At 37.7% G+C, this 11,575-nt stretch overlaps 1 protein-coding gene across 1 annotated transcript in view; it reads right to left on the reverse strand.

Moving 5' to 3' along the window:
- Positions 1-11,575, reverse strand: part of LOC106882252 (tetraspanin-5) — a 150,812-nt gene that overhangs the window by 19,316 nt on the left and 119,921 nt on the right. The window contains exons 3-5 of the mRNA XM_089351988.1: positions 7,266-7,382; positions 4,767-4,817; positions 1,646-1,762 (exon numbers count right to left, since the gene is read on the reverse strand). Coding sequence (XP_089208114.1) covers positions 1,646-1,762; positions 4,767-4,817; positions 7,266-7,382 — 285 coding nt within the window. The remainder of the gene's footprint in view (positions 1-1,645; positions 1,763-4,766; positions 4,818-7,265; positions 7,383-11,575) is intronic.

Here is an 11,575-nt window from a genome sequence, read left to right on the forward strand (position 1 = left end):
CATTCTATTTAAATTGTTGCAAGTCAACACTTGCAAGAGAGACATGAGTGGTGGGAGGAAATTCCAGAGGGATGATAGTCTGGGGAAGGAAGGAATAGGCCAAGAGGTTAGAAAGAGGTTGGACACAATGAAGGTGACAAGTAGAGAACTGGGTCAAGAGTGTCTTTGTCAATTTATTCTTTTCTTGGTTTTACTTTTGATTATTTTTAGAAATATTTTGAATCATATTTCTTTTACCACTTTACTTATGAATGCTATTGCCAGCAAGTTCAATTGCCAGATATTTTATGTTGCAGTTAACCTTTTAACATTTAAACCAGTCATATCTGGCTCAAATACTCGACCTGTTTTTTGTTGAAACTGGCCAGATCCAGCCTCTCACACCTACTCTACAATGTAATTCTAAAGATAAACAAACACATCATTGAAATCTTGAAGCTATGAGATAATACCTGATTAATTCAAAACAAGGTGAATAAAAAAGCAATACATTTGACTGAGTAATCTGAATTTTAAAGGGTTAAAGTGCACAATAGAACAAGTGGACACAGGTTTAAAGATTGCTAGATCATTGGTTTGATTCCTTGACCAGGCACCAAGTTGTGTTCTTGAGCAAAGCACTTCATTTCAAGTAGCTCCAGTCCTTCTTTTGATCAGAGGGGAATGTTGACCTGCTTGCCTAGCCAGCAGAGTAGCGCCATTTGAAGGCTAAAACAATGCAAAAGCACATTGTGACAAGCAATGTATAACATTTGATAGCCTGGTCTGTCACATGGTGATGGTCATATACACATATATATAAATGCATGTGTGTGTGTATACACACACATGCAATCAATGTAAAATTCCTTACTGCTATGTAGGCAGTGGCAACACTCAATTTCTCAAGGTTTTGTTAGCTAGCAGTGATTCATTCAACTACAGCTGTAGAAATATGGGGAGAGAGAGAGAGAACACCAACAAGATGACTTGCTGTAGATACATTTCTGATTGAGGAAACGGATAGCATATTATACATAGGTAATCAGACAAATAACTAAGCCTATCTCACACTTGTTCTTCTAAATATATTATTCCTCTACTGAGTAGGACAATAACTACACACTAAGAAACAGTGATGAATGATATGAGGTACAAGGTGACAGTGTGTTGCACTCTCTACCACCCAGTCTATTATTGCACACCTATAGATGCTGGTGATAATGTCCACAGTGAGGTCAGACAAGGTGAATTTAGTAAGAGAGTAACAGTTGCTTCTTCTTATTGATTGACTAGACTTCAATGAACACCATTAATACTATTGCTACCTTCAGAAGTTGATTGGGTGTCTAACTAATTAACCAATATCTTAATGTTAACATCTCAAGAAACAGTAATAAGAGATATGAGGAAGGAACGAGTACCAAGATTGAGTGAATACCCAAACCAGATAAATACTCAAACAGGGGTGTGTGACAAAAACCAGGGAATAAACTGGCTGGATAAGCAAACTGAGGGAGTAATCAAAATGGGTGAATACCAAAACTGAGTTACTGAATTGAATAAGTAAGAAAAAAATGAATGAGTAATTAAACCGAGAGTACCAAAAACTGGATGAATACCATAAATCAATTGCTTGATGAAGTTGAAAAACTTTCTCATTTACCTGTAATAATGCAATGCCTACAAGTACTCCTGCTACAGGAATGAGGTTAGCTTCTAACCATTGTTCACCAGCTGGGATACAACCCAAAGTCCAAATTATTCGATCTTTATCAATCTCCTACAAAAAATGGGAAAGCATAGAAATTAAACAGGAAAAGAAAAATGGATACAAAACTATTAACAATCTCTGCTGAATTGTGTTCACTCTTTAACTCTACTACAACAATAGTCTCCGTTCTTCTGGAGTTGTTGTTCTGTTTATCAGCATCAACCTCTGTAACACAAGTTAATGAGAGAATGTTTACATGGTTACTGGACTTGCAAGAAATAACAGCCAAATCTTCATCAAATCCCACCCTAGAATCTAAAAAATGTGACTGTAAGTCGGTAAATAATTGTCTTAGATGCATCATCATCATCATCATCGTTTAACGTCCGCTTTCCATGCTAGCATGGGTTGGACGATTTGACTGAGGACTGGTGAAACCAGATGGCTACACCAGGCTCCAATCTGATTTGGCAGAGTTTCTACAGCTGGATGCCCTTCCTAACGCCAACCACCCCGAGAGTGGCTTTTACTTCTGCTTTTCTATGCAGGCATGAGCTAGATGAGACTGCTTAAGACAATATTTATTAGCATGGTGCACTTCCTTATGCTAACCATTTATTTCTAAGCTAAGTATTTTATTCCATGTATTCATATATTGAACCCCTTGAGTTGCCAGGATTTTTTGTTCAAATTAGACACAAACAATGACATCACTGCACAAGTGGTATCAATGCAAAGACATGCAGTGACATATCCACACTTTTGCTTGTCTTACATCTGTTTTTCTATACTGGGCAGACACTCTTCTTGTCCCTAACATTGACCTATTTTTCAGGTATGATTTTTTTTTTTAGTCCACTTACTTTAAAAAGCACAGAGCTATTACATATATTTTTTTGTTTTGATTTTTTTTGTTTGTTTTGACAAAGAATGCCAACAAACAACACTATCTTCAGCTAAACCCTCTCATCATCGTTTTAACGTCCACTTTTCCATGCTTACATGGGTTAGACAGAGTTTATTGAGGCAGGTTTTCTGTGGTGGAATGCTCTTCTTGTTACCAAACAAGGTAATATTTCCCCTTGGCCAAAGATGTTTTGCCACCAACAGAACTGCACACACAAGGCATTGGTATCCCCGTAACTATCATAGAATACACTTGCCCAAGCTGCCACACTCTCCAAAAGATAAATATCAGCTATGTACTGAGGTCAGTTTGCTTTACCATTACTAAATCCATTACCTAAAGTAGTGCTTTGAGAGAAGATTTTGTGGACAAGAAATGGAGAAAATATGAGGGAATGCAGCATACATTTTATATGACTACATAGAGTCATTATAGAAATTTCTTCAGTTTACACTCAACACAATGAAGTAATGTCACGGTCTTCAATTAGAAGAAATCAGAGACTAGGACCAAATACAAAAGCAGTGAATGTTTCTGTGCTTTGGAGTGAAAACCAGAGCAACGAATACTGCTTCTATTTTCATGTACATGCTAATAATACAGACCCCCATCACTAGCTTACCAATTCTATCTAAAGAATTTTAGTAACACACACACACACACACATATATATATATATATACATACATACATACATACAGAGTCCAGTGAATATATTGTCTAAATTACGCAAAATTGAAAATAACACTGACATCTCATTTTCACAGATATGTTTACCAAAATTACATAAAAATATTTTGAAATACTAAAAAGTAAATTTATTCAATAAAATTGCCATTTGCTTCAACCACAGCCTCCGGACAACTTCGGAATCTCCTGCAATTCATCTGGACGGTCTTCTTGTTTAAGTTGGTGAATGCTGCCATAATCCTTGCTTTCTGTTCATCTTTGGTGTTACAAGGGGTTTTGTTGGTGTCTCTCACTCAGCTTAATTATCTGGGGAGTAAGGTAGCCAGACATTAGGGGTGATGTGGTCACAGAAATTGTCTGACAGCCATGACTGGGTTCTCCGTCTTGTGTGGCATGGTGCAGAGTCCTATTGCCAGACATAGGGTCTTCCAGCAGTCACCCTCTGGATCACGGGCAGCATTACCACCACCAGGCACTTGATGTAGGCCTTCATGTTGAGTCTGAGGCCATGTGGGAAGATGAATGGAGGCAAAACGTTGCCATTACTAGTGTTTGATTTTTATCACTCTTGGTACATGTTTTGGGAACATGGTAAGCCAACAGTTGTTCTGTGTGATCACCATCTATTCGTACTGGAGCTTCCGGCACAAATGACAAGCCAGTACAGCATGTCATTTCCAAATTTCTGGCAGAGTGAATTGCATCATGGTGCTGTTTTTCTCACAGACGGTGCCCAACTGACCCTACTATACTGTGTAGTCAAAAAAAAATCAAAAACAAACAATGTGCATGAGCAAAATAAAAAATATAAAATGGCGATAATTTACCTATCGCACCTTGTATATATAGATGGAGTTTGAAGTTTATGAAGTTAAAAGGAAACAATTTTGCTCTGAATTCACTTTGTGCTTGTATTTTGTCATGTATTTTTCTCGACATATTTAATTTATTTATTGTACAGCTACAACAAAGATTACAGCCAATCAGTTGAGCAACATGATCTGGTACTGCACTCCACTATTGACCAAGAACTAGTGAAATGATTTTAGCAAGGATTTTTCTTAAACAAGGGATATAACTCTACTTGCCTTGGTCAACAGCGAGATGGATACAGAAAATACCCCACCACCACCACCACTTTCTCCTAACCAAGCTTCTTCTAACAATACTTATTTCAAGAACTACAAGAAAATACAGTGTTTGTTTATTTCACGAGTAAAAGTGGTGGTGGTGATGGTAGTTATAATGATGATATTTTCAGTTGAAATATTCTAAATCAATGACTAATTAACCCTATTGACTTCAATTAGGTGAATATTCTCTTCAGGCCTTACTTAAAGGAAGTTAATGCATTTAAAATGAAATGGCTGCTTTTTGGGGGGGAACTTTATTTATATTCTACAGTACTCACCAAGTTACCTCTAATTTAACTGCAAAGCTAGTATATGAAATCAAAAACAAAGGAAAGATACTTACATGTTCTGTTTTCATCATATCATAACCACATTGCTTGTTAATTATCACTGACTGAAGAGACAGAATGAAGTGGTTAAACATTAATTAACTGAAGTATGCTTGATCATTTATATAAGAAATACATTATATAGCAGTGAAACAGGTAATGAGTGGAGATAAACTTGTAGCATTAAAGGGTGACATTAAACCTTTTGCTACCAAGCTACAAGACCACCCTTCGTGCTAGGATACAAACTTTGTTTTAAAGTGGGCTAAATTAGAAGTGGCCATCAGAATTCTATGTTAAATTATGTTCCAAACATTTGTCTAATAGTGACAGTTATTCCACGAAATTCTTCATTCATTATTTGCAATATTAATTGAAACAACGGCAGTGTATTTTAACAGAAATATGTAATAAAAGGGCTAAATTAAAATGTTCCATCAAAATTTCTTGTTAATTTATGTTCCAAACACTGGTTTATTAATGACAAAGTTATATTACTAAATTCTTCACAATTTTCAAAATTAATTCAAATAAAAAGCAGTGTATTTCAACAGAAAGCTGTGTTGGATGTGAAGTTTTAATGAAAGAAAAAGTAAACAGAGAAAATGGTAGGCAATTCAAGACATTGACCAAGTATAGCAAAGAGATTACTGCATCAGATTGGAGACACAATGCAGATGGGTGTTGTACAAGATGAAGAAATATCATAAGTTAGTATCAGAAATTATATGCTGTAGAAGTGGACCAACTAAGAAAAAGCAGGAAAGAAGTAATTAGGACTGGTCTGAAAATATTTAGTCTCACAGATGAGGAAATCATTTTTGTGGCAGGCTGATAGAAAAGGGTCAGGTTAAGTGGGGTTTTTCTTTGCTTTTTAATTCTTACCATTTAGAGAGAAGAAAAAAGCAGTGCGTCCACAGCCTTCACAAATCCAGTGAGATTGGAAAAGCTGATGTACATACTGCCATGCCTAAGTGTTTGCTCTGTGTTTTTAAACTATAAATTGATATTTGATATTTTATGTATTTAAGGTATTATAAAAAAAAAAAAAAAAGGAAAGAAAAAGTACATTGGAGAATGGAATGTTCATTTCAAGGTGAAATTAATTCAATTTTCACATTTACTGATAACAATCTAGATTAACTTTTAAGATGTTGTAAATAGGATATATAGGATTGGCACACAAATTTTATAAGCATGTACACCACTACAATGTATCCAGATATATATGGTATTGGAGTAGCAATTCAAAGTTCTTAAGTTCAAATCCAGTGTCTACATGTGTTTTGTTCTGCGTGCCTCATTCAATTCACTTTAACTGTTGGCACCATGATACCAGACTACTTGGATGAATTATTTACAACACATTTATGCCTTATAAAAGAGGAAATTTACCTCTTGAACCAATGAACAAACCTCTATACCTCCTTAAACTTCTAAAAATAGTAGTTAAATTTCTCTGAAATCACAACCTAGTATTATTAATGATCAGAGACCAACTCCATCAGAGCTGAGCTGTAGCTAAACAACAGCAAACAATGATAAAGTTGACACCACACTAGACCAGAGGGAAAAACCTATTTGAAACAATGGATTAATCGCAATACTAATGGTTTATTGCCCAAAATAACTGAAAGAACAGAAACTTAAATCTACTACATGGCAGGCCTAGGAAGACCTGGGATGAGGTGGTGAAGCATGACCTCAGAACATTAGGCCTCACCGAGGCAATGACTTGTGACCGTGACCTTTGGAAATATGCTGTGTGTGAGAAGACCCGGCAGGCCAAGTGAGACCAAAATCCAAGGCCTCTGCCAGGGATGTAGCCAGCCTATTTACGCGTAACATTCCTTTATTGGACACTAAACTCCGCTTGCGAAGACATGGTGAGGCAAGTGAAATCGAAATCGAACTAAATTTGTGGGAACATTGAACTCGGCTTGCGAAAACCTGTTGGGGCAAGCGAAATTGTGTTGGCACCTGGACCAGTGGAGCACTAAGAGCACCGTCTGAGTGCGATCATTGCCAGAGTGGCTGCCTGACTGATGGAGTTTATTGAGGCAAATTTTCTACTAATGCCAACTTTCATCTGTTTGCTTTGATATAAGTCAGTCAAAATTATAATAAACATTAGATTCAGCATTTGTATAAAGTGCTTTACTCAATCAATTCTTGCTGATTTGTATCCACATACAAACACTCATTTGTGATACTATATGGGGATAGTGGAATGGCAGACTTAATGCCTTGAGGTATTCATTTAAATTCCTTTATATTTTGCATTCAAATCACCTGGCTCTGAGAGAGTCATTAGAAGAGAGCCTAAGCATTTGAAACAGGTCCTTAGTGTCGAGGATAACTCCCTTCTCTCGTAGATTCATAAAAATAAAGGAGTTCCATCAAATGATTATATACATTTCTGATAAATGCGTAGCCTTGTGCCAAAATCAGAAACTGTTACATACACTCACAAACACACACACACACGCAAAGTAAAGCTTCCTCCGACCTACCTCTGTGGGTTTACAGCAAGAAAAAGGAACTCCACAAGCTTCTCTGCCAGGTGAAGAACAATTGAAATACATGTTAAGTTCCCAATCCTTATATGTCTCAACTCCACAGCATTGTAACTGAAATAATAAATTGTAATGGATAGGTTAGAAAGACAAAAAGAGGAAAAAAAAGCTCCAAATAAAATTGTAGCACAAACTGAAGTATCATACAACACAGTTTAAACTATTGTTCTCAATCTGAGAATCTGTGGTGGTGGAGGATAACAAGGAGTCATTTTTTTTTTTTATGTCCATTTGTTACCCAGTGCTGGCATGGATGAGATGAAACTTTATTAAGATGGATTTTTATGGCTGTATGCTTTTCCTGTTGCCAACCCTAACAAGGTTTTTGAAGTAAGGTACTTTTTTCAATCCAACCAGTTGTTACATGTCCGCTGAATGATAGAGTATTTTTCTCACTTGCGAAAGTAAATGTCACTGCCTTTCACTTAGGTGTTAATGGCAGCATGCTGAATTGACATTTACACACACATGTATGAAGGTGCATGGCCTGGTGATTAGGGCATTGCATTCATGATTGTAAGATTGTGGTGTTAATTCCCATGCTGGATGTTGTGTTGTGTTCTTGAGCAAAAGACACTCCATTTCCTGTTGCCCCAGTCCATTCAGCTGAAAACAGCTAGCAAGTTAACCCTGCAATCAATGGACTGGCATTTCATTCAGGGAGAAGTATTGGAACCAGCCTTATGGGTCTCGAGGTTGATGACAAACCTAAGGAGAAGAACACCCATATATAAGGTACGTTCCTTTGCAGTTTCCACCTACCAATTCCACTTACAAGGCATGCATTGACCCAGGGTTATAGTATCCAGAGCCAATAAACATTTCATTCACTAACAATCATAGTGTATAAAATAATTTAAGGGAGATACTGAAGGGGGTAGTGTCTGCTAATAGTTAGACATGAGGTAAAAATTATATTAAGTACTGTCACTTTGTCAAAAAAATTGTTGATTTGAACGAATTCACTTATACTACATTATGTCCACACTTACCGTTTGCCTCTCTCCAGTTTGTAGCCCACAGCTTGACCAAAATTTTGATCTACTGGAAGCTGTCAGTCACTTACCCTATCTTGAATGTCTTACTTCTCTGGGCATTGATGACATACTAAAGCATTAACGACTACCAAGCTAACTTAGTAGACGCTCACAAGATTACCCCCCCCCCACCGGCTGTCAAGCTGTCAGGACACAACATCCTTAAAATGTTCATGCTTCTTGAAATCCATCAACACTATTTTCTGTACTTTTCCCTCTTTATGACTCTTTTACAGTTCACATTTCTGTTGTTTTGCATTTTATTCATGTAATGTGCCTACACTTTTGGTTATCATTGTTTTCTTTACTTGATTTATTGCTTTCTATCCCCTCTTTTATTCTTTTACTGAAAAGTTATAAGTATTTGACTAGAGCATACAATAAGCTCATTATTATATAATTATTATTAAGGCAGCAAACTGGCAGAATTGATAGCACATCGGACAAAATACTTCATCTGCCTTCCATTCCGATTTCGAATGCTGCCAAAGTCTATTTGGCCTTTGATCCTTTCAAAGTCAATGAAATAAGAACCAGTTGCGTACTGGGATCAATGTGATTGACTAGACCCCTCCCCCCAAAATTTCAAGCCTTGTGCCTTGAGTAGAAAAAATTATTATTGAGTGAAAGAGCAGCACATGCCATCAAAGTGGCACTGGGGTACAAATATATGAAGCCCAATATATCCATCATGATACCTGGTTAATAAGGATTAGGATAATGAAATAGCTGAAGTATTCCATAGGACAATGACATTCCGGAGCTACTCATACCAAGCATATGAACAGCATATGAAATTGCAAGTGGGGCCCAGTTAGAATCTTTTTTAGGTCAAGTACTCTACCTCACTCAAAAGGTGAGCTGGCAGAATTGTTAGCACGCTGGGCAAAACACCTAGCAGTATTTCGTCCCTCTTTATGTCCCGAGTTTAAATTCCGTCATGGTTGACTTTACCTTTCATCCTTTCGGGGTCAATAAATTAAATACCAGTGAAATACCAAGTGAAATCGTGATGGCACCTGTACCAGTGGAGCACTAACAGCACCGTCCGATCGCAATCGTTGCCAGACTAGCTGTCTGGCTTCCGTTCTGGTGGCACATAAATAGCACCAGCATGACAGTTACTAACGTCGCCTTCCTGGCATGTGAAAAGACATTCGAGCGAGATCGTTGCCAGTGCCGATGGACTGGCTCCTGTGCAGGTGACACATAAAATACACCATTTCGAGCGTGGCTGTTGCCAGTAAGACATTCGAGCGAGATCGTTGCCAATATCGCTGGACTGGCTCCTGTGCAGGTGGCACGTAAGATACACCATTTCGAGCGTGGCTGTTGCTAGTACCGCCTGACTGGCCCTCGTGCTGGTGGCACGTAAAAGCACCCACTACACTCTCGGAGTAGTTGGCGTTAGGAAGGGCATCCAGCTGTAGAAACTCCGCCAAATCAGATTGGAGCCTGGTATCGCCTCCTGGTCCAACAGTCTTCAGTCAAATCGTCCAACCCATGCTAGCATGCAAAGCGAACGTTAAACGACGACGATGTTGATGATGATATATATATATCACTGGTGCCAATGTAATCGATTGCCCCCCCCTCCCCAAATTGTTGCCTTTGTGGAAAAAATTTGAAATCATTATCGTTATTATTATTATTATTTATTATTATTATTATTATTATTATTAAGCCGGTGAGCTGCCAGAATCGTTAGCATGCTGGATGAAATGCTTAATGGTATTTCACCCATCGCTACATGCTGAGGTCAAATTCTGCTGAGATCAGCTTTGCCTTTCATCCTTTTGGGGTCAACGAAATAAGTACCAGTCAAGTGTTGGGGTCAATGTAACCAACTAGTCCTTACCCCAAATTTCAGGCCTTGTGCCTATAGTAGAAAGGGTTGTTATTATTATTATAATTTAGTATATACAATAGTCAGTGATGGTCTGCATGGCAATGGTGATTCAGATAGGCAAATTAGTGGTTATAAACAACAGAACAAAAGTATACAAAGTCAATACATTACTCTGCAAGGATAAGGAAGTAACAATGCTGTGTATGAGTAGGTGTGAAAATTAACATTTTATAGAATAAATCACAGAGAAATTACATGCTCTTCATACTGGCCAGAATAATTAAAATACTATTAACTACAAATAAAAAGTCACTGACTAATATCGTCTTTTCATCACTGCTTAATTATTTCTAATTGAGTTTTTAATGCTCACTTTTGCATTAAAAATAGGCTAGCACTAACTTGTTTATTGTTTTTAATGTGGATGCAAGAGCTTTTAAGTAAAGGAGCAGACATGGCTATGTGGTTAAGGAGTTCATTCTGTAACCATGTGGCTCCAAGTCCGAATCTTACTGCATGGCACACTGGTCAGCCCAAGACCATCAATCTATCATAGCCTCAAGCTAACTAATACTTTTTTGAATGAAGTTTGGTAAATGGAAAATGTGTATCATCATCATTTAATGTCCGTTGTTCCATTCTGGCATGGGTTGGACAGCTTGACTGGGCAGGCACGCTGAAGCCTGTGCCAGGCTACAGTCTGATTTGGCATGGTTTTCTATGGCTGGACGACCTTCCTAACGTCAACCACTCCAACAGCGTAATGGGTGATTTTACGTGTCACCAGCACAGGCGCCATTTGTGTAACACTAGTATCTGCCATAACTGCGATTTTGCTCGGCTTTATAGGCCCTTCCTAACACCAACTGCTTTACAGAGTGTACGGAGTGCTTTTTTTTTTTCTTGCATCACAGGCACCAGTGAGGTTGCCAAGTAACTTATAAGACAGAAAAAAGAACAGGAAAAAAGCCGACATGATTAAGTGTTAGGCAGAGTATTTGGGGAGGTAGTTATATATTCTTTTACTTGTTTCAGTCATTTGACTGCGGCCATGCTGGAGCACCACCTTTAGTTGAACAAATCTACCCCAAGACTTATTCTTTGTAAGCCTAGTACTTATTGTTTCAGTCTCTTTTGTCGAACCACTAAGTTACAGGGACTTAAACACACCATCGGTTGTCAAGCAATGATAAGGAGACAAACACAGACACACAAACATATACATATATATTTTTGTATGTGTAACGTAATAGTTTAGAAAAAAATCCCATTGGTTTCATATCTAGCGTGAACTAGACATTTCTTCAGTCTCTCTAAATGTTAACCGTTCTCTGCAAAGTATGTTTTTTTAAACACAAGAA

This window comes from Octopus bimaculoides, chromosome 5, assembly GCF_046866305.1.
Source record: "Octopus bimaculoides isolate indiv1 chromosome 5, ASM4686630v1, whole genome shotgun sequence".
NCBI lineage: Eukaryota > Metazoa > Mollusca > Cephalopoda > Octopoda > Octopodidae > Octopus > Octopus bimaculoides.